General features: G+C 42.1%; 1 protein-coding gene across 3 annotated transcripts in view; it reads right to left on the bottom strand.

The window, feature by feature from the left end:
• The window catches only part of LHFPL3 (LHFPL tetraspan subfamily member 3), a 259,508-nt gene that overhangs the window by 59,573 nt on the left and 175,205 nt on the right, over window positions 1-24,730 (bottom strand). For all 3 annotated transcript variants that reach the window (XM_075739678.1, XM_075739767.1, XM_075739851.1), the window contains exon 2: window positions 19,501-19,737. In XM_075739678.1, the coding sequence (XP_075595793.1) occupies window positions 19,501-19,737 (237 nt within the window). The remainder of the gene's footprint in view (window positions 1-19,500; window positions 19,738-24,730) is intronic.

Genomic DNA, 24,730 nt, shown 5'->3' with positions numbered 1-24,730 from the left:
TCATGGCAATCACTCAATGCACACCGGTCCTGCTGAACCCGCTGATCAATGAGACACAGAGTTTTCTCCCTGTACCGTACAGTTTCGAGGGTTGCTGCTTGCATAAGTGAAAACGCAAAAGCCCTGAGCTGACCGGAGTGCAGAGGAGCCTGGTGCAGCATTAATGAGAGCAGCTCTCAGCCCCGGCTGCATCCCTCCTGGCAGCCGGGAGCACGGCAGCCGCCTGCCAAGCTGCTCAGCACCGTGAGGAGCAGGTGTCACCTCGTCCCCCCCCGGCATCGCTGTCCTCCCATCACATCCTGCCCTGCTCGCTATATACAGATGCACCTCACCTCCCGCGTTTGCCGGAGAAATGCAGGTCTGTTTGGGACGTAGAGCTGCGCCGTGCAGATGCAACGCCTGCAACGCTGCTTGGCCTCGTCGCTCTGAGCAGGATGAGGTTTGTGCCATTCCCTCTTTGGCTCTCCCTTGTGCTATTTGAACAAAACAGCACCTCCTTTCAACTTCCTCAATTTGACAAATGTTTCGTGAGAGTTATTTTTAGCAAATTGTTTTTTACAGTTATATGCACTTTTATCCTTATCTTCCTCTTGAGGAACTCCAACCATTCCAGAAGTGTTAATTGAAAAATCCTTACAGAAGATGCTGGAGGCAAGCAAATAGTGCTGGAGCCTCCACAGGACAGATGGGGAAACTGAGGCACGGAGCAGTTACATGCTTTGTCCAAAGTCATACAGAATTGGAAATAGTCTTTTGACTGCCCACTCCTCTGCTCTGGCCTCAAGGCAGGAGCTGATTCCAGCCTCCTCCTGTTATGCTTTTTGGGTGCTTTTGAGCAAAATCACAGTGTTCATTTTGAATCCAGCCAACTGTAGTATTCCAGCACTCAATTACTTCTCCCTTTCCTGAGAATTTCTTTTGATTGCAGAGGGCTAGACAAGCTCTTGACGAGGCAGACTGGGCAGTGGTGCTGGGGGACGCTTGGTGTTTGTTCATCACACAAAATGGCACAACTCAGAGGACCCTGCGCAGCTGCCTGCATCTGAAAGGGGGAATGCAGCTGTGACAGGGGGTTAAATCTCCACTCAATCCCATAAATACTGCACGACAACAGGGTTTCTTAGCTCAGCCAGTACTGCACTAACACAGCTACGAGGCTGTGAAGACCTGAGCCAGGCTCTGCCCGGTGTCTGCGTGGGCTGCTGTGAGCTTAGGGGATCTGTGCACCATGCTCTGTTAGGAGATATACACATGGCCAAAGACAAAAATACCTGAAATGTTCCTTTCCAGATGGAAACAGCACCTCAGCAGCATCCAGAGGAGGGAAACGACACAGAGAAATTGAAATGCAGAGACCAAACCAGCAGCTCAAAGCACATTCACCTGGCACAAGGCGCTGTGCGGATATTAGCTGAGTCCTAAACCTAATCTGGCTGTGTCAGCTCAAGGCTGTGCTGAGGCACGTCACCTCTGGGCTGGGTGCTGGTACAGAGCCATGCTGCTGCAGCTGCCTCCACCCTGGAGAAAGCAGTGTCCCTCAAGGGCCAGCATCTCCAAACCCCACCGTGTCGCCACAGTGACCTCCTTCCCTCCTAAGCTCAGGGAGGCATGTGCATGGAAGAATATGCTGCTGCAGGCTGAGTTTAGATGTATCTAATGCTCTCCTAAAACTGTCTCAGCATGTGAAGTAATTGAATTAAGAAGATTTTTCCATTGGGTACCAAAACCTTTCCATTCAGCCCATCTTTCTTTTAGCTGCTTTGAACCGGGAGTTATAATCTGACTCCAGCTCAGTCTCTAGGTTTAGTCAGCTGGACTGAGGATAATGAGGTTTTTGTTTCAGGAGAAGAAAACTGTCTCCACAGTTTTGTTAGAACAAAGATTACAGGCTTGATTCAGATCTTGCTCACACTGCTGTGAGCGTTGAAGTCATTTGTTGCAGCCGCAGCAGAAATCAGGTGACGGAGGTTTATCCTGGATGCCCACTCTGCTGGCCAAACCCACTCATGCCCTACACTGTCTGCGGGAGGTGTTGGGTGTGGGTTCAGCCTAAAAGGTGACTGAAGCCTGCATGGAGCTGCGGGACGCAGCACACCCTGGAGCAGTGTCGGCGAGGATGCACGCTAACGGCACTTGCTTTTATCCCACGTTTTCCTCAGCCGTAACAAGACAAATGCTGCATCTCCAAAATGCGGAATTTTCTAGACTAGCTCTTCTCTATCTTTTTCTCTTTAAAGGAAATTGCTGCAAAGTGTTGATTGACAGTATTTGTGAATATAGCTTTTTGCTTATCTACAAACCAGTGATACTGTGGGCACTGCTTCCCTACTGCTCATCAGAAATAGTATCTATTTTCTGGAAGTTAAAAAGAAGTTCCCCAGGCATGGCCCATGGCCTGTTCAGTTGGTCAGCTGCAGCAAACATCATGGCTTCAATCAGTACTGTGGACTTCATCTCACAAACCTGGTAGGATAAGCTCTTCCAGCATTTGGCACATTTGAATTATGATCTGTAGATGAGAATTGATTATTTTGTATGTGCTGACCTTCAGAAAAGTTTCTTCCAGCATCTGCTGAAATGATGGTATCTCCTAGGAAGATTATTATCGGTGGAGGCAGGTCGGTTGGTTCTACCTTGTTTATCTTTTGCTGAACAAGGGAACAAATTCTCTGAAGCACAGCCTGAGATCTTGTCGGCCAGAACTTAATAGGCAGCACCAGTTCCCGGGCACGTTTTGTGAGCTGCCCCCACAGCAAAGCTCTGAGTGAAAGGTACTGGCCATGCCTGTGTTGCAAACATTTTTAAGTATAACTGTTAGGTAAATAACCAATTTTTCAGTTCAATGGCTGAAGCAAAGCAGTGGAAAAAATAGTTCGAGGCTGAACTGAAATGGAATTTTTACAGTTTCTTTTGAAGAATGGGGTTCCCACTACTTCCTATTGTATCATTTGCTTTAAACTGAAATATTTCATTAAATACCTTGTGAGTTAGATACTTGAACTATCTTTTTATTGGTCAGTTTTAAATAAGCCCAATGTTGCGTGAGCTGTACAAGCAACCAATGAAGCCTGGCTTTCAATGAACAGCATGTGTCCTCCTTCTCCTACACAGCCAGAGCACGACCCAGCTCCTTTGCCACGGCCCCATGGCACCTCTGCAGCAACTCTGTTTCCTCTTACACTCACGCACCTTCTGCTATGATACCTGTCTTTCTCATGTCCTCAGATCCTTCACTGATACTTCCAGCTTCCTTCACCCCCCCGAACCTTTCCATACTCCTGTGCTTCCCACATGCCACAAATGTCCCTTACAGCCTCTTTCCTACTGGACTCTTGGCTTCATTCTATTTTTCCTACTTTTTTATTTATTTTTTTTTTAAAAATACATATACACACACATATGCATACAGAAATACTTGCAATGTTTCCCATGCACTCTACCTAACTTTATTCAGCATGACAGACGACCAAGAAACAGCAGACAGTACATTTCCAAAATGAGATTTGTGCTGACTTGGTCAGCCAAGTGCTGCTAAGCGCTGAACCTCCTGGCTTTCCCTTCGTGGGATCACTAGCTAATGCTCTCTTCTTTTTATCCAGCCATTCATCTTCAGAACACTTCTGGGAGTTTGATATTTTTCAGACATTAGCCTTTTGTTAAATTTTGTTGAAATTGGACAATGTGTTTAAAAGTTATTAGGGAGGGGGATTGATAAACAGGTCAGCAGATAAGCAGTGTAAATTCATAAGGTAATTATTCTGATGGGAAACTAAGAAATTTTTGCTTTCAGATAGTAGGATGAAATGTACTAGCATTAAAAAAAAAATCCAACTAAAGCAAAGCATTAAATTCAGCAGCCATCCATTAAAAGGCTTTGGTTTGTGAAATACTATTGCTCACTGAAATTGCAGTTTGTCAAAAAAGGCTCCATAACTGGATTTGTGTTGGTTTGAGATCTAGCTGGTACACATTATGCCACAAGGAATCATGGTGACATTGTTGAAAATAAAGTCAAATTTCTGAATATATTGATTGTAGTTGAAAAAGTCCTCCTATTTCTTGGAGGACAGGGAAATATAGCAATCAGAAATGTCACCCTTGCTACTAGCTCTGAAAGTATGTAAATTTGACTCCAGAACCTGGACATGTTGCAGATCTAAATAGGGAACTACAGTTCCTTTACTTGGTTATCCAAATGTGTAGTGCAGTGTGCAAGCATATGACCTGCCACTGTCGCGTCAAGGCTGGTTTGCCTGTCATCATCTTTTTAAACGCAACAATATTAATGCAGTCCTTGAAGGACGGGAGGGCCAGCCATTCATTGCTATAAGGCACAAATTTTTTCTTTACATGAGAATGCAAGTTAAAAATCATATTATCCAAATGGGAGAATGGAGCACAGAAGGAAGACTATTTTTATCTTAAATACCTCATTATGTTCATTGGGAATTGGGACCTAATCGGTCACTAGAAAATGGCAGACAAAGCAAAATCATAATCACTGGAGACTAAATTTCTTGGAAACTTAGAGAAAGAAGTGTCAAATACTTGGTTAATTCACTTTACTGATTCAACAGAATTCAAATGCTGAGGTGGAGTGGAAATGAAAAGAGACTGCTGTACTTTCCAAGGCAGACACAAGCCATAGAAAGTTGACCTTTGGGTCTACCACAGAGCCTAGCCAAAACACATCACCTCTCTCCTAACATATTCACACCGCACCCATCTCCATCACATACCCAATCTGCCAGGACAGTCCCGTCAGGAGAAAAGCAGTTACTGTTCTTCAAAAGAGACCTCACTTTTTGGGTGCATGATATTCAATACTGACAATCTGATTTTCAGAGATTTGAGAGGCATGTCTAAGTAAATTCCAATTCTGGAAATACGTATTACATAGCTAGGAGCTAGCATAGTTAGGAGTTCAGTGATGAAGGCATCCAAAGGTACATATGTTCTCCATTCATTTCTGAGTCTTCCTAGTTAGAATTTTGTTAGTGCAGGGTTAAGCTATATGTATTTTTTTTTGTTATTGACATCTGTCTACTATCAGCTGAGCAGAAACCAATCTTTTTTTACATACTTCAGCCATCTGTCATGCTCCAGATTCAATTTTCGGTCAATTTTCATCAAATATGTGGTATACTTGAGTCAATGATCTAGAAATGAAAAGTACCAAGTACCTCAAACTGTCAAAGCTAGCCAGTTCACAAATTCCACTCCTGGAAAAAAAGGCACAAAACATTAACTAGACTGGACAAGTGATGAATTGCTGCATTCTTTTGCTGTTAAAAAAAATGGAATTGGTCAATGCAGCGGGCTTTGATCTGAGTGATAGCTATAACAGCCCATGTATATTTATTATATGATAACATTCACCTCCTCTTCCCAAGCAGGCTAAGAATGACAATACCATTTATAATGCTTTTGCTGTTAGAGTTTAGAAAGTAATACTAGATATACATTTAAAAAAAAAAAATCCCTTTTGCTTTTGTTTTTTTTTGTCTGCTTAAATGATGATATAATCTTTTTTTCTAGAATTATGAAAATATAAATTGAGAAAACACCTAGTTCTGGGATTATGAAAGTTGAAGGTCTGAAATAAAAGTGAAACAGAGATTTTCTAAGCAAATGGGATACAAATACGTGGTCTTGAAAAGAGAGGCAAGAAAGGCAGGGAAAATAAAGAAGAAAGGGGAACCAAGGTGGAATTGAGGCACAGCCCAGGAAACCTGACTGGAAAAAAACAATGGAAGATTTAATATTATTTACTATAAATGCCTACTTTGAAAGAGATTATACTTTCTCTCTCTCCAACTTTTTCGATGAGGGCTTTAATTTATGCCAGAAGACAACCTAACTATGCGTCTAGACAAACATAGGCTGATAGCTGTGACTTCAATGCTAAGCAGAGCTTTAGAGAATATTCTGAAGAATAATGGGACAAAATGTAATGCAGGTTTAGCAGGTGTTGAACTAACCTGATGGGTTGTAGGTGTAGCTCTAGAGTATTAAAAAAGAATCTAAGTAGCATATAGTGTGCCATGGTGGGGACCAACATCACCAGCCACCAGGACTTCTTGCAGTGCTCACCCCATTTCCTGGCCACGGTAACTCTCCCTGTGCTCCCAGTGCTCTGAATGGTCCTGCATGTTCCTGATACTCATACAGGTACAAATATATATGTATATGCTTGAAGGCTTCTAAGACCACACTAAAGAAGGCACTCTGACACAGTGCAGACAGATAAGCACAGAAGCTGAGAGCGTTAAAAGCATGTGCGCTCACATCCATAGGCATAAAGTGAGGATTTGAGTGGGAAGGGAAGGAATACAAAGATGCCACTAACCCTTTCAGGTGAGCCAACAGAACCCAGAGTGCTGGTTGTTCTGTTTTCCTGCTGGACCTCACAGCACCAGGAACATCCCTTCCTGGACTTTTCTTCATATGCCTTCACTAAGTCAGATCTCGTCTTTGCCTAGAAACAGGGAGAATAGGTCCCTTCCAAAGACAGAGCCGCAGACCCACGCTGTGGCCTTTGGACTTCCTCTTTGTACCCAGCTCCAGCTTCTCCAGAGGTTCCCAGGCTGTTCTTTCAAAAACACTTTCCATAGAACAGAGGGCAAAGGTCAGTATCACCCTATCCACATGTTTTTTGAGACTGATGTTGCGTGGGCACATACTCTGTATCCATCTGCAAGGACATTAACCGCACTGAAAAGCAATGGATGGGCTTCAGTTGGGCTTATGGAAGAAGGTGACACCTTGGCAAATTGTTTGTGATCACAGTCTCATATAGAAATTATTCTGAAATATGAAATCCTATCAGTTCATGCTGTAATCCTCAATACTTAACATTTTGAGAACATTTTTATACCTCTATTTGTGTCTGAGTACAACTTTACTACCTCTAACCTTTGTGAGAACTGCTTGATAGATGAGCAGATGCAGCCTCGGATGCCAGCTGCTCACTAGTGTATAAATGATTGATCAGTGTATAAACCTGACGATTCTCTGGCATCACCGTAAACATACAACTTCTAATCATTTCACAGAGCCCTTTTAGGGATTTATTTAAGATAAGCTTGTCAGTCCTCTTCAGGAAAATAGTTGGGCTGATGGTTATATGGGAAGATTTATTGTACTTAATAACATGTCATCTTTGCCCATATGGGATAAGAATTAACATCTACAGAGCATCGGGGAGAATACTTACGACACTGAGGCAGAACAACGGAGGGCAGTTTTGCTCTTTAGATAGCTACCGCCTCTGCTTGGAAGTGCTGAGGCCACATGCCAGTGACTGCTCAGAGGTTTTCAGCTATCCTTTTAAATTCAACAGTTAGATGCTGCAGGCTAGTTCTGAAAGGGCGCAGAAATGCAGCCTTTACGCTGATACAAATTTTTATTTTCCCAAGCAAAGTTGCTCCTTAACCAATTGGCATTACTTCTTTCCATGTTGCCAAATCCCGCATTTCCATTAACAATGCAAGTGCTGTGTTTTGTGGCTGTTCTTCTAAGTACGGCACTTTTATACTCTGCCAGCATGGCTTCAATACCAAATTTCCAATTAATTCTTTGACAATGTTTTCTTCTCCTTAACATTTGAAACACACTGTATGATTTCTAGTACACTTCCACTTTCCCTAGTAGACCAATATTTGTCTCTGTGGGATATATGATGTCTGATCTTTATTGCCAGAGTTTGCAAGGGGTCAGTCAGTTGTTATTGTCAGTGGTATGATAGTTTTTCAAAGGAAATGTGAAGGTATTTGATAGATATCAAACATTAAAACACCTGAAAAATATTGTTTGAAACTCTGTGCTCAAGGATTAGTATAAGTAATATTCATGACCATTTAAAAACTGTATGAATTGCTCTCATGGATTAAATTTACTCCCACCCTCTAAAATTCTGACTGATTTCACAGGATGAAAAAAACCCCACTGCCTAATCATGTCCAACATGCCCAGTGGAAAAGCTTTGAAGATTTTACTTCAATAATATACTTAAAAATAAAAAGAATACTAGTAAACATTTTGTATAAAATGAGTCCATTTTAGCTATGCCAATCTAATTTGGTGTTTGAATGTGCTCTTTTTGAAGTAACCATTAAATAACTGTTGTACTCTGCACATATTCCAGATGCACGCATTTTAGCAGGCATTTACATAACGCTGCTATTTTTCTCAGTTCTTATCCAATGTGCACTTATCATTCACATATATTATTATGGTAGAAATATAAAAAGTACAGCTAAACTACTGCTTCTGTGTTCAGGAAGCAAGAATTACCTACCTTTATCTTTATGCTTCATTGCTGATAGCAACACCGGCAGATTTACTCAGTATTTCAAGACTGTTGTCCACCTATTAGACCCTATAGTGGGCATTCAGGGTCTTCAGCTGTACCAGACAATGGGAAGCATTAATATTGTAAAGATCTATCTTTATTGACTGAACTGTCCATGTGCAGTGAGAGGTTATGAAACCCTTGGAAGAGTAAGGATGGAAAGCAAAGAAAGTCACAGGGAGGCATAAAGTGCCCTGATGCTGTTAGTTCAGAAAACAGGGTTTATGTTGGGATGATTTTGTGTCTGAATTCAGCACACATGTAGAAAAGAAAGAAGGTGGCTCCTGGTTTCCTCTTCTTCTTCACATCTTTTCATCTCCTTCTAGTGAGGAAGAAGGAGGAAACAGACCTACAACATCCAGATTTTCTCCAGACTGCTGGGAGCCAGTGGGAATGTCCATTTTCTCTCTGTCTCAGCTGCTGTGATGAAGAGGACCAAAGAAGTCTTCATGTGTGTTAGCAAATGACTCATTCTATAAGCACGGCCTGATGCAAAATGATACGTCAAGGAGCAAGAAACATAGCCACACTATAGAGAGCATGTGGAAAGTCAGCTGAACCCGAGCTGGAGAGGCGTTGGCAGACAGAAGGGCTATGAGTGTCTCAGATGCAGACAAGGAAGCGCTGAGCAGAAGTAGAGGGGTTGTAACACTTCTGGGTACGGCAGAGTCAGAACCGCTCCCAGAACAGTGTCCAGCTCTGGTTCCACAGTTTATGCAGTGCTGATAAGCTGGAGGGGATGCTGGCCATCCTACAGCCTGTGTGGTATTGGAGAGTAGTGTAAATGATCATGCTGACCCTTTCAGCCTCTTTTCAGGCACCGGAGTTATACAAAGAGCAGTGAGTTTTGGTTTCAGTGTGCATGTGCTAGACAGGAACAATACACTCTGTGATTAGGAGACAATCAGTTGGGAACATCAGAACGCAGGAGCTGAGGGAAATAACATACAGGAACCTCAGCAATGGTCTGTCCTGTGTCAAACGCTGCCACCTAGAAGGGTGCAAGTGCTTTGAGATGAAAGAGCATTTTGAGATGAATGACTTTTTGCAATGACATCCTCATGCCAGCTCATTATGGTCCTGAAAATTTTTAGATTTACAAACTAAGGTGAAGGCAGTTTGTAAAATCAAATGTGCTGTGGTGTTGTAAATACATTTAGTCAAACGGGATTGCAACTAAACCTCTATTTCCAGTTTTACCATGTCTGTAGAGTACATTTCATGCTAAATGCTAAAATGAGGTAGGTGCATAAAAATATTTCTGACAGCTGGAGTGCTTGCATGCCAAATGCCTGAAAGACTAAGCATATAATAACATTGACCATGCGCTATGAGCAAATTCATGTATTTCATTTAAAAACATGAATTAAGAAAAAAAATATCCTCTAGATACAAGAGAGAGGCAAAATCTTGATAAAATATCTTTGGATTGTAATTTCACTTGTTATCTGTTGTGTTCTTTTCTAGCAAATGAAGTTAATACACACCTAAAGCAATCTTGAGTGCAATATTACTCATGAATATCATGACTGTTTCCTCTTCTATTGCTGTTTTCTGGTATTTTATCAAGTAAAACTGTACAGACATATCAAAGTCAACAAACAAAGATCTTAGCAGCCAAGAGCAGAACCCTAACTTTCAGCCACAGCAGACTTGGGCCTGGTAGGGTCAACACAGACCCAAGGAACTAAAATACGTGGGTGTCCTTGTCTGGGCCTGTCCCAGGGCCAGGCTTCCCAGGCATCCAGGGACAGGTCAGTGGGAATGACAAACTGGAATCCACCAAGCTTGTCACTCAGGAGAAGATAAGGGACTCAACAGAAAGACCAGATGAACTCTGGAAGTGGTACAGAAATAACCTGAACAGTTTCAAGGTTCTAGAATAAAGCAATATAATAATGACTGGCTAAATAGAGCAAAACTACACTGCCAGCACCAAACAGGTCAACTTTGACTTGTTACTATAGTAAACAGTCTTGGACATTACCTGAAACAGAAACCAGAAAGAGCCAGATATCTCAAATATTTCATTAGGTATGACTTACATGTCTCATTGAATGTAACTCTGGGAAACAGGGCTGTTTCCCTTGCTTTCATTTGGATTTTTTGATAGCTCCTTTGTTCTAAAGCTACTGACAACATCCTTTATTTCTGTTGACGCTATGCCCAGAAAGGGAGAGGTTACCTGCGTTTCTTTTCAGATGTTTTGTTTGCAGATAGAAAATGATCCTGGCTTTATGAAACTGCAGAAGAAGAGTCAAAACAAATTCACAGTGGAAGTGAGATGATGAAACTAATGACTTTTTAAATCATGTCAAAGATTTCCAGGAAAATTACTGGAACTTGCTTCAACAAGGAACAATTACAGTTCAGATCTGCAGGCTTTTTCTCTGTGTGAGGACAAGACATTAGGGTTGGTGTGAACAGACGGACAGCCCAGGCAGCTCTCTGAAGCGGCAGGCTGGACTGGACAGCAGCAAAGTCCTCTAGATCAGGTGTTCCCAGTCACAGTCCGGATTCTTGGCACAAACCTCTCTTTATTATTTAGTCTGCATTAAGACATTACCCAAAAACATTCATGCAAGAGCGGCCGAGTCATGAGTTTCCCATTCTCTGCTCTTCCTCCTAAAAACATGGCTTCTGTCAGTAAGGAAGAAGGTATGGCTAGTGGGGTGTGATAAACTTTGTGTGTGACTAGCCCTACCTGGAATGAAATATATGCCAGCTACTTCCCTTTTACATGTCTATGTATTGTGAAATATCTCTGATTTATTTGCCCAAACTTCAAACCACCATTTCTAATGCAACTACTAATGATGGTACAGTCAGACTCATTGCATTCTAGCTCAGTAAATATGGTCTTGCTTGTAACAAGCCATAGGCTTCCTTTTAAGTTAACACGGTTCTCCAGATCTGTCCAGGCTTTGTGTGGACTTGTCTTGACCAGCCTGGAGATTTGTTTTTAGCTTGTAACAGAACTGTCTAATGACTTCACCCCCCATTCCCATGCATCATGCCACTCTGCTTTGTAATGCTCAACCCCTCTGTGGCTTGCTGCCCTACAGAATTTTTCAGCTGAGCATAGATCTCATACACTGCATTGAGTTCCCTACACCATTTAAGAAGTGTTTTTTTGAGGCTGCCTAGCCTTTTGCTACCAGCATGCCTTTAAGTCCCCAGACTTGGTCCCTCATATCACGAGCTTGTTAAATGGAATGATAATTTCTGTAACCGAGCTGTTGTTTGAGACTCCTTACAGAGTGTTAACAGCAAGTAGGCTCCCTCTTTCTATGAAACAGAAAGCAGTTCACCATGTTTTTCCTTCATTAATCACTGGGGAACTAGGACTCTTCATGGTCTACAACTTCTTCAGTTAAGTAATTAATGCATATGCTTAGGACTAATTTTACTTTCTCATTATAGAAAGTAGAGCTGGAAAGGAACTGTTGGATCAGCTGATATATCAATCAGCACTACTGCAAGATTGACCTTTATTTAATAAGGTATTTTAATCAGCTTTCAACTTTTGGTTTTGATGCCTCATTTGCCTCCCCTTAAGAGTATCATCATTCAGCACGCTGGTAAAGTAGTTCCATGATAATATACTTTTATCAGGGCTTAGTCTTAAAATACATACTTTAATAATAATTCCACAACCATTTAGCTTTTCTAATTCACCTTCCCTTGCTGAACCACAACATACCTTATCAATAAAATGAGTCATCCCCTCCACCTCCATTTAAAAGACAGAAATGTAGAGAACAAATGATAGATCCAAGCTCAGTAAGACAACGAAAAGATCCAAAAGAACCAAAGAGAATCAAACTCAGCTATGCTGAACATCGCCCCAGGGCTTTTGCCTTACTTCCACGAAATACTAGTAGAAAAACCTAAGTAGCTTCTCACATGCCCATAAACACAAATGTATACATTTTCAAAAGAAAGACTTGAAAGTGTCTTCTAAGTCTGTATTGAAGCCCCTTGACTTCTGGTCTTGCTCCCCAGTTTCTTCCTCCCAGTTTCTACTAAAGCCTCCAAAATACTTTGATTTTCTGCTTGCCTTGGTTTGAGGAGGTTCTCTCCTCAAGTTGGAGGTAATCAGACTTCCAGCTCTGATCTCCAACAACAGTGTCCTACACAACTGTAGACTGCTGTGGAGGAGGGGCACCCAAACATCCTCTAACTGGAGCTGTTCTGCTTTGTGTGACAGAATTCAGTACACACTGGCCAAGGAAGTGCATGGCACTAAAGCACTGCAAAGGAAAGTCCTAGATTTGGATCCAATGATTGTTCATACAGTCCTTGGATGAAAGTTCATACCTTGGGCATATATCCTACAGCAGTGCTATGAGAATCTTCATCCTAGAGAGATGAAGTTCCCTCTGGTGCCACAATAATGAAATCTGTACATTTATCTTTATAATTTTAAAATATTATTTATATAGTAGAAATCCTAGGAGAATGATGTCCATTATCTAAAAAAAGCAGGAAGTTTTGGGGAAAAAACTTTACAAAAAATCTGTTTGTTTGATTTCTCATTGCAGGTTTCTATATGAAATATATCTTGTACTACTTGCCTACTGTTCTTATACTCAGAGCTCCTTATAGCTCATTGTGGAGGTGACACCTGAAGGAAAACTGGTTGTAATTAAACAAAGAAATTAACAACTGGAGCTAATTGCAGTGATGCTATGACAGATGAGCCACTTGTCGGCTGAAGCTGAAAGAGAACATGTGAGCTCTTCAGAGCTGTGACAAGACTTTGTTCTTGGCCGACATGGCAGAGAATCATATTTTGAAGATAGAAATGAGGGCCAGGAATTCCAAACCTGGAACCTATGGCTGTGGGCTTCAAAGATGAGCCTGATTTTGCCTCTGAAAAGCAGGATACCTAAATACTTCTCCTCTGAGGCAAGAGCATAAACCTTTTGACGTAGTTCCAGCTTCGTCTGGCCAGCTGCAGCCTGGCAAGTGCATGTGGTGGGCTGTCTACAGTAATCCATCACAGATCACTCCCCAATGAGTTTCTTCCATGTTTCTCTTCTCAAATGGAAATTCAAGTGGCCAAGTTGGTTCTGGTTCAAAGTCACCTTGAGTGCTTTGAACATGGAGCCACGCACCGGAGCAGCAAGAGGCTGAAGTGGATCTCTCTTGAACTCTTTAGAAAGGATGGATAGGAGAAGACTAGCAGACATGAAGAGAAATACTAGTCTAAAAAAGGGAAGAGAGTAACAGAAAGCCTGTATTTTATTTTCTAAAGTACATGCTTTTCTTTATTTTTGAAAGTACATGCTAACTGAAATGAAAAGGTGCATATACACTGACTTTTTGTGTATCAGGAGGGGCCACGGGGTACACAACTTTACAAAAAAGGGACTATATAATTTTATTGGATAGACAACATGGGTCTACAGGGGTATACATGGTGTTCCAACTGGATTTGTATTTTATTACTACCGAGGTTGTTGGCAATTCTTTTATGTGCTGTAGCTATGTGTGAAAACTGAAATCAGGTATCAATATTCATGTTTATTTATCTAATTTTGAATAAGTTAGCCTGAATGTTTGTGTGTGCATGCCATGAGAAGTACATGCTGATAAGCAGGGCTTTGCAATTTCACAGCAGTTTGTACACACGTTGTGACCTGAGCTATTTTCCTTTTGAAGAATGACAGCTGATGCACACTCTGTCATGTAGTCCCTTGATGCGACAAGCGCACCACTAGCCTCCTGTCACTCAGCTTCAGATACTAGGCCTTCTGCAGATGGTTTTCTGTTGCAGCAGCAATCATGTGGGTAGACTATTGCTATTTACAGAAGACAATTCTCTAGCCAAAGGTGTGCAAATCTCTGTGCGAGACTATTTTTTTTTTTACAGAAAACTGCTTTGTCACCAAGAAACAACTTCCCCTTCACTTCTGCTTTTAAGTGTGTTTATTCTGCAGTGGCTGCAGCTCAGGCAGAGGTACAGAGCCAGCCTTCCGCACCCGCATCAGGCCCTGACAGCACTGGTATAGAGAATAATGAGGGTCTAAGTGTCAACCAACTGGTAAGTCCTGGGTTGGGCATCCTGCACTAAGCCATGCGATGAGCTCTCTGCAACATGGCCGTTGGGAGCGATGTGGTGTAGTTTGAGTCCGTGTGAGTTGCAAGGTAGATGAATCCTTCAAATCTTCTGTCTAGCTCCCTGCTCCTTTTATCTATTTCAGCCTTAGGCTTGTAACTCTGGGAAATCTTTAGTGCAAATTGCTTACCTGTGACCATATGGGCCCCAAAGATGAGTCAAATATTAAACATAAACACCTTGTGAAGCTGTTCTATCCATCAGAAAAGCCACAGCTGTCCACAGAATGCATCATCCACCTGCTATGACTGATATCACTTAACAGGGTAGTTTTTTCTGAATGCTTTTGTATTTATCACTCATAATGCAGACCATATTACTGCTTTCTACCATAAAAGTAACTGCCTTGCACTCTCAATTTCTTTTGGAAACTTCTCATTTGGTCTCTTCACCCTTCGGCCAGAACTTTAATTTTAGGTCATTAAGCCATAAACTGAAAGAAGGTAGATTTAGATTAGATATAAGGAAGATATTCTGTACTATGAGGGTGGTGAGGCACTGGAACAGGTTGCCCAGAGAAGCTGTGGATGCCCCCTCCCTGGAAGTGTTCAAGGCCAGGTTGGATGGGGCTTTGGGCAACGTGGTCTAGTGGAGGGTGTCCCTGCCCATGGCAGGGGGATTGGAACTAGATGGTCTTTAAGGTCCCTTCCAACCCAAACCATTCCATGATTCTATGATATGAAGACATTACAGTTCAAAATATTAAATTATGTCATTATACAACATCAAGGTATATGCCTGATGTTGATGGCTCACTCAAAATGGTGTTGATGAAGCTTAAAGCTAAGATGAACTGACTATTTTTGTTATCACCCTGCATGCCACTAGTTTAATAACATGCAAGCCTTTAAGTCATTACCTTTAGTTCCTACAAATTAATGAAAACCATGTAATACTGTTCTCTCCCCTCCTTTTGCTAATGGCATAAACATAATGTAGAAGCCTTTTTAGAAATAACTTTTTTTTTTCTTCAGAAGGCAGTTTTTTAAATGAAAAAGGTACAGGCTGCTGTGTAAAATTTGCATAATTAGGAAACTGCATTACATAGACTATAGCAGACTGAATAAAGTCTGCTAAACTTGAGTCATATTTCTCAGATATGAAACTTGCATGATAGTTTAATCTCAAACCTAAGCTAACAAGAAATGAGTAAGTACTTTTGTATCATGTAGTGAAAAAGGAAACTTTATTGTATGGCAAAAATAAGAAGGCTGTCTTCTCCTGTGAATAAGTCAAATTCCTTACTTACGAGCATTCGTTAACCTATGGAATATACAGAACTGTAGTCATCAAAAGCATAAAGCAGGTGTACAATTCAGCATGGTAAGTCTTCAGAGAAGTACAACTTGCTCTTTTTCTGTAATTTTCTCATCTTTTTACCATCCTGTTACATTTCATATACTTTTAACTGTTTACTTGTCACTATTCCTCAGAAACAGCTGTGGTGCCAGGTACTCACAGAGCCACCGCAGACTCTCATTAGTGAGCTTGTGGGAGCTGATCTGCAATGAAGCCTCCAGACAGAACCATTACCCGATTAAGAAAACAGCTGCCCAGCTGTCTGATTGTTGCATAATCATGTCTTGTTCTTGAAGGTTTTTCCACATAAATGAATACAGTTGTGACTTATTGTCTCTTCCCCTCTGCCGAGCTACTGCATAACAATATCTACGTGCATGGGGCAAAGCCCCAGCAGCAGCAGAAGAGCTGACAGGGCAGGCAGAGGTTCCTCTCAGGTACAGTGTTGGTTGCTCCCCAGGTGCATTTTCCCAAAAAGCCACAATGGAACCATGACTGTCCCTTAAGGGGACACCTTGCTTATCACAGCCTATGGGATGTCCAGGCTTGTGAGCAGACGACATGACCCCGACCAAGGGGAAGGAGACCCTGGGCTCCCACCCGCTGGACATCCCTGACCATTCGGCCACATGTTAGGCTCCTTGGAAGACAGAAGCAGCCCAGGGACTCCTCCTTGAGGATGCTCCTCATCCTTACCTGCTAATCCAGAAGCAGGAGCCAGCACAAGCCTGGAGGCAGACCTTTTGTAGGTGAGGAGGGGGAAAAAGACATGGGGGGTGTTTAATATTCACGGCTACTTGTTACGAGGGCTTTGGCTTCATATTATAAGAGTAGCTGGGGAGGCTGAGGGTGGGATTGCTTATATCCTCATCCTTATCTTCTTGTCTATATGGGAGGCATGCTAGTGATACTTGCTTATTTCGCTATTTTGGCATCCTGACCACTTCCAAGAGATGCATGGATACTTTGCATGGGGACTGATGCTGGTGAGTATTTCTCCACTATCTCTTAACCCCAAAGAAGCCAAGGGTATGTAGTTTATGGGGTAAGTGTCAAAGCCTTCATGCATGTGCAGTGTATGCCAGTGGTACAGACAGGAGGTTGTTTGGTGCCAACTCAAGGACAAGTGTTGGCCCTAATCTTCTACCAGCCTCTTCATCATTACAGTATAAGTAATCAATATCTTCTCTAACCACAGACCACTGCCCCAAACTGGTCACCTGAGCAAGCAGCCAATGACTGCCAAGATTACACAACTTGCCTCACAACCCTGGCCATACGAACCCAAAATCTTCCTCCTAAACTCTGTGGGCAGCATCCACAGTCAATCAACTGCTAGCTGCAAAAATGCATGAGTACTACCTACACATCCCAGTGCCTACTTTGGAGTGCAGCCTTTTGGGCAGAAACCCCTCCCTGGTCTGCAGGAACTGTGCCCCAAAGCCCTACTCCATCAGCACAGCATGGGGGATGGCAAGCCTCAGCCCATCTTGTACAGAGATCAGAGACCACTGGAGGGAATTCAGTGCTCGCGCCTTGTTGTCTCAGTGGGATATTTGCTCACTAGGATGCAGGCAGGCTTTCCTGGTGTCCAGAAGACCAGAATAAGGACTGATCTCTGGCCAGCAAAGTGGAGAGCTGGTGCTCTGTTCGCACTGGTATCTGGCATGTCCCCACCACTGACAGAGGTGGTGGTGTCCACCCATGCACCCACTGTGTTCTCCTGGGGCTGCAGCTGTGCCCAGCAGCAACACATGCAGGCAGGGAAACGCCAGGAGTCTGTAGGGGGGACTTAGACTTGCCCTTTTGTTGATCAGCAGAAACTTTTTGTGAAGAGAAGGGAGACGATACCCCTTTTAGAAGATATGTTACCTCTTTTCATTTAAAAGACAGTTTAAAAAGTGGTGGACATTAGGTTTGACTGTGAAGGGAAAAGTGGGGTGGGCCCCTTTTTGTTGAGGTTTGGTTTGGTTTGAAGCTGGTGGTGTAGTACATTTATGTGCTTAACCCAAGGAAAATGAGCTGCTGAATGATTTTGTCCAACATGCTGAGGACCAAATGTTCTGGCAGGAGCTTGTGCCAGCGATGTGAGAGGTGATGAGTCTCCAGAAGCTGCGTTTTGCTCATAAGGTGCCAAAACAGATGAGGTTCTTTGATACAAGTAGTTGTAGGGTTCATGAGCTCTGTATGGTATAGACAAATCAGACACACTGCTGATGCCAAAAGCACTTATGGCATAGCTGTGAATGCTCTTCTGATAAGTATTTTAATTTTCAAGTGCAGATGAATATTATCCTTACAGAAAAGGGCCACAGAGACAGTCCTTGAAACTGATGCCCTCAGTTTACCTGCAGAACAGTTCTACACATGCAATTGCAAGCAACATACATTTTCCTTAACCTACAACATTAGCAGGCTCTAACTAGGTCTGGAATTGTATGTGAAGTTCAATCTTCAAGTCCATTTATCTTTGGGCTGAGCATGCTGACTGTCTGCAATTCAGCAAGCCGGGGCCAGTGTGCTGGTGCTTTCAGATATACGGATAATGGTCCTTCTGGAGCAGGACTGAGACCAGCTATTTTTGTACAACACAGGCTGCCAAACAGCTTTTGATTTTCAATCCAGTGGTGAAGGGCTCCTAATGTCTTTGCTATTATTAGAAGCAACCTACAAAATTACAAAGGTGGTGGATGAGCTGAATGCAGAATCCTGCACTACTAGATCTGGGGGACACTCAGTGAAACTAGTAGGGGATCAATTTGAAACAGATAAAAGAAAGTACTTCTTTAGCAGTCAGTAGTGAACTTCAGGAACTCACTGCCACATGGTGCTGTAGAAGCCAACAGCATCAGCAGGTTCAGAAGGGATTAGACAGATCCAGGGACAACAGGCCCATTAAAAAGACAAGGCAGGGACGTGCCCTCTGTAGTATCTATCACGAGATACACAGCTGTGGATGCTGGGGGAGCACGAGGGGAAGGGGCTGCAGAAATCAGCCAGGCTTGCACACGCTCGCCGAACAGCACCTCTCCTCTTGCAACTGTGTGATAAACAACTGGCCTGAGCCAGTTTTATGGTCTTAATCTAGAAATGTGTTTTATTCCCAACCTGCTGCATGAATATTCAGTTACTAGAGCATGCTAGATTCCCGTGAGATGACTAATGAGCTCAAAGCAACACAACCAAACAAGAACTAGGATTCTTCTTCATTCCTGGCTCTGATCCTCAGTCACGGGTGCTTCGCTGCACCGGCGGTCCCATCGCACAGCTCATTGCCAATCTCCGAGGCCAACACTCCCTCCTTGCTGTGTACTGTGCTAACACATACACCATGTTACAGCCATTCCTATTCCAATGCAAAATCCTAAAGGAACCAAATGAACAAATCTTCCATGAGGTACAGAAAAAGACGGAGATAGTAAAACTTAAATGCTAATGAAGTAACGTATAAGTGGGTAACACAAAAACATTCCACCTACTGCTCTAAAAACTGTTAAGGATAAGTCATGGAGAGTACAGCAATTATGGAAATTTTGAGCTTTCTTACATTTTGGAGGCTGAAAAGCCAAACTTCCTCTGCACCTTGCAATTCCTCTTTCCCAGCAACTTTAGGAAGTAAGCCAGCATGCCAACTTATAAATATAAAATAAAATGAAACCAATCATTGTTTTTAAGCGATTGCACTCGAGGCCACCCAATAATAGTGTTTCTAAAGCAGTCCTACCTTTGTTTTCCAACTTGAGCTCCTCTGCTAGCAAGCTGTCTTGTCTGTTGCCAAGCACAAATGCCAGAAATGAGAGGATCAGGGCATCCAAGATTCCAATAATCGCCAGGATATATGCCCAGCGGACTGAACAAGCCCCCAGCGTGTACTTGTCTGTCTTTTCACCACACATCCGTTTTACCTCATCTGAATCCCAGCCATCAGGAAAAATCATACAACCCAGGACGAGACAGGCAGCTTGGAAAAAAAAAAGAAAAGGAGAACAATGGGATAATGAGACCAAACTTTCGTTTTGATGAGAACCTACACAGTTATCATTAAAGCAACACACTTTTTGATCCTGAGCTTCAAAGCTAGGTTACTTAAAAACAAGTCACAGAATTATATGCTTTGATTAAGTATTTAATATAAAAACCTAAGATACAACATCAATTGCGCACCTTGCTTTAAAAAAACCCATCCTGAATCCCTGGCCAGATTTTGTACGAGTACAATCACATTTTCCTAGTGAGAATTATTTCTTCATTGTAATATGAAAGGCTCACGGAAAACAAAAGGGGAAAATTATTAATAACCTTGATATTTAAAGGAAACACTGGATTACTGTCAAGTGGTCAGGCAAACAAACCAGAGAAAAATAGAGGAAAAACCCTATCAATTTCTAGTAATCTAAGTGCTTGTAACATATGTAGGCAATAGCAAGTTGGTGGGTTTTTTGGTCAGCTGGTAGTACATCTTTAACTGAAATATGTTTTATGCATAAGGTTTGTACTCCTTAAAACCACAAGTAATGACATTGTTCTGCAAGGAAAAATAAGCTGTCAACATTGCTGTCAACTTCTGATCTGGTTTACCTGAGGAATCACCACATGACATCTCAAACACGAAAACGCGCTGATTCTTTTAACTCCAAGAAAAATGAAAAGCCTCTGCCCGCATGGAAAGCTAGCCGACATTGACCACCAGCAACTCCAGGAAGGGGCAGCTGTACCGTGGGGGGGACAGAGGCAGAGGATGGGTGTTCATCCATCAGCCTGGGTGACTGCTAAAAGCTTGAACTTAATTTTGAAGTAGCAGAAATTTGCTTTGACCCTTGGTTCCCAGCGAAACTGCCCTGCTCTGGGACAGCAGGTAGTGTCATGGGCCAAAGTGGCTCTTATGGAGCAGGCAAAATGGTGTGACAAGTTTGTTTTTTCAAAAGTAACGTGCTCCATCACCTGAAACAGACACAATCGTGCCCAGTGGCCAGCAGCTGCTGTGACGTACCCTGCCTGGATGGCACCAGGGTGGGGACTGAGCATGCATGGAGACCTGTGCCTGAACACATGTGTGCTCTTGGGCAAGGAGACCTCAAGCACGGCCCTGCTGGCCTCTGGAGCATGGTCACAGCCCTTGTCCCAGCACCTTACCAGCTCCGGTTTGGCCACAGCCTTGGGCTGGCACAGGATTTGGTGTTCAGACACATGTCCTGTGGTCACTGGGGAGCAGCCTCCCTGGAGGTTGTCTGCCCCTCTTCCTACTGGAGTGTGTGCCTGGCAGTGGAGGGTACGATGGCAGGCAAGCAGCACCAGGGCTTCTGTCCCTGAGAGGATGTGATGTGTCCTGAGGAGGTGATACATCATTACAGAAACACACAAAAAAGTAAACCCATACACTGAATCTTCACTAACGTGGTCTCTCCCCACTGAGTCACTAGCTGAGAAAATCCACAGGCTGAGAAAACACATCAATATGTCAATCACAGAGGACTGGACCTGCAGGGACTGTCACCGGGCACAGCTGAAGGAGTACAGCAAAGGCATGACTTGTACCTTGCCAGTTGCTTTTGGACAATGTCTTTCCCTGGCCCCGCTGTGAGTGGGGTGATGGACCAGATGGGATCCAGAGGTCACATCCAACGTGAGCTGATTTTTGGCGGGGTGGGGAGCATGTTGGTAGCAAGGGACAGAGCAGTCGGGTACTCATGGCACATTTCCTATCAGAGCAACGGGAATAGCGCACGGATGCACTTAACTGCAGCCCTTGGTCATGCTTGGCCAAGTAAAATAAGAAAAATCTAAAAATAAAGATTATGTTGAACGGGTTCATTCCTCAGTTTTTATTGCATTTAGGAGAATGAGAAAATCCATATGCTTTCAGTAATTATCTGTGCTGTCTTTTCTACCTTGGAAACAAGCATATTTCCAGCATTAGCCCTTCTTCCTTAGCATGGCTGATGAGATACAAAGGGTCCTAACCCATCTTTTATAAGTCTTAGTATTGTATTGGTGCACTGTGCTGTAAACTGCAGGTATATGTGCTAATTGAAAAGAATACATTGTGTGGCTTTCGGCCTTTTAAACAGCTGTCGAGCCAGAGCTCTGTTTGGAAACCACAGTTTATACACAGAATAGCTTGTGCAACCAACAGCTGCTGTCGCTGTGGCAATTGCAGCAAGTTCTTGTCTTTTCTGGACAAGCATAAGCACTGTCATTTTACATACCTCTAATGCCCACAAACAAAAACACACCTGCATTGAATCAATATGATGAAATACTGGAAGAGAGACATGAAAACAGAGCTCAGGAATGGTATTTTCCTTTTGACAGCTACACAATTGCTGTAGACAAAGCCTTGATAGCACATCTGAAGAAAGCATCTGACATAGAATAAAAGCTGCACCTAATGCATTTGACGAATTCTTCCTGGGCAGTTCATTTTTGTGAAAATGTAACAGCTTATAATACTTTCAAGGACAATTAGGCTTAGAAACAAGGACAATTAGATAAGGACTGATTTACTCAGAACATGCAGGTTGGACAAATTGTAAGTTGCCTACTGCCTGCCTTAACTCATTTACACAATTCCATAAGATCTTCCAAAGATTTTAGACACAAACTGTACAATAATTTTCTTTCTTCAGCTGGTTACACACGCTTCCAGAAAGATTATTTCTCGCAGTCAAAACATACGCATTGCCCTCACAGTTGCACAGACTCCGTTGAAATGATGCAGCAAATCTGCATACTTCTGGTGTTTGTGAAAACGTCCACATCTACCCACGTAACTGTTGACTAAAGTTTGATTTCCTATAAAACAGTGACTACTAAAGCCAGTTTACTTTTATCAATCATTCTCAAAATGAAAGGAAGCTTAATGCTCAGTTAATGATCAATAGATGTAGGATTTTTCTGCTAATTGTGCAAGAATAATTAGCAAATACTGACATCTCTGTGTTTTTTTTATTACGTAGCACATCAGTCATATGTTCTTAGTACTTCCTAAAAATAATTTAGTTTTGTTCTTTTCCACCTAGGTAATTAAAAATACAGGCCCTTATCTCATGAACTCAGTGCACAGCTTCCCAGCTGAGTTCTTCAGATTTCCTATTAACTCATCTTTCCTGAATTCTGTTCCTGCAAGCTTTGATATACTTGCTTAACTTTCTGGCGCCATTCTGTTTATTGCAATTGGAATTCTCTTGGTAATAAGACACATGGGCAAATGGTGGTTGGACTAGATCTGTTTGCATAAAGGTGGATATAAGAAAGGGGAATATTATTATCATTATTATTATTATCCTTTGTCTATACAGTTTAGATGCTTTCTACTAGATGACTACTTGGCCAGCATCTTCAGATGCAGGAATCATACCTTACCTATGGAGGTTAACATAAGTAAGACTAGTCAACCTCGAGTCTTCACTTGCTGAGGGATTATTTTGCACTGAACATCTTTAAGAATACAGACTTGCTCAATAATATGAAACAGCTAACGATTCATTTATCAGCTACAAGACTGAAAAGACAGGTATAAAATCCACCTACAGATCTACTTTGTATTGCTGGAAATTTTTACATTTTAATCCTTCTAAAGAGGATTAGAAGATTTTTCTCTAGAAGGAAATTACTTTCAGTTTTATACAAATTTGAAAAATGGAAACCATTTAATGCAATTTCAGTTGAAACTGCCAAGAGATGATTTTATAACACAGACATGGGTCCCATATCTTTGTCTAAGTTTCTGCTGTCTCTCATGGTAACGTGACTGAAATGGAAATGTAACAAAGGCTACTACTGTTTTTCTACTATCCACTTCTAATAAATTCAGAAACTTTTGGATTTGGAAAGCTCACCTATTGAATGAAAAGACTTAAATCATCAGTTCCTACAGACTTTTTGATTCAAGTAAGGAAAAAGTTAAATCTGTATTGGTTGAAGGCAGACTTTTGTGTGTGAGCTCAATACATGGTGATGATTAGCACCATCTACCTGATCCTACAGGCAGCCCAGCTGAGGACCTCTGTAGCTAAACAGAGCTTTTATGAGAAGCAGCAGGGGGAAATTGATAAACGATTGATTAGTGTCACCGACACCATTCAGAACTACTTGAGCAATTGTAAAACTTACAAGAATCATATCCACATCATTTTTCCTTTGGTTGCTTGAGAAAGTTACTGGCAAGAAGAGTGCCTCTGAAACGATGGCCCTGGGCTTCCTCCAGTCCTTTCTCTAATTTTCTAACAAGATATGGGGTAAGAAATTGTTTCTCCTACATATTAGAGACTGATGAAAATTTTGAAGCTTTTAAGAAATAATTAATAAATAGTAGTTAAACATGCCTGATATACATTTACTTCTCTTCTTAAACGCTTTTTTCACATATGAACAGCTAACAGAAACTGCCACATGGTTTTCCTTTAGGGCTCTGAGTGACAAGAGAAATTATTCATATTAAGAGAGGCAGCCCAGGATTTTACCTCCCGGGACGAAAGGATGCAGATATGACACTTTCAGACATTGGAATCAGACACTGAATTGTTGCTGGCACTGACATACTTGTGACTCTGACCAAGCTAATATTATCACAACCCCTGCTCTGTGCATGAGCTGAAATGGTAATTAGCAAACAAGTAGTTCATGATCCTATCGTTGTGCCAAATATGGTGACAGATTAGTATTATATCACTGCATGGAATGAGGTTCTATTTATAAAAAGGCTGACTGTTATACAGGAAACCAGTGCTGAGAAATTCCTGCTGGCAGGACCCCTCTCTCATCTTCATTCTTTTCCTGACAACATATCCAATTTGCTTGCATGTAGAGTATGATGATGGCAAATTTCCTGATAAAAGACTAAAAAAAAAAATTGAATGGGAATTACACTGACCAGCTATTTTCTTTCCATATCCACACATGCAAGAGCCTCCAAGCTTCCGTGGTTCCAAAAACTGAGCATTGTTTTCAGATTT

Source organism: Balearica regulorum, chromosome 1 (assembly GCF_011004875.1).
Source record: "Balearica regulorum gibbericeps isolate bBalReg1 chromosome 1, bBalReg1.pri, whole genome shotgun sequence".
NCBI classification, from domain to species: Eukaryota; Metazoa; Chordata; class Aves; order Gruiformes; family Gruidae; genus Balearica; species Balearica regulorum.
This window is presented reverse-complemented; position numbering and strand designations above follow the sequence as displayed.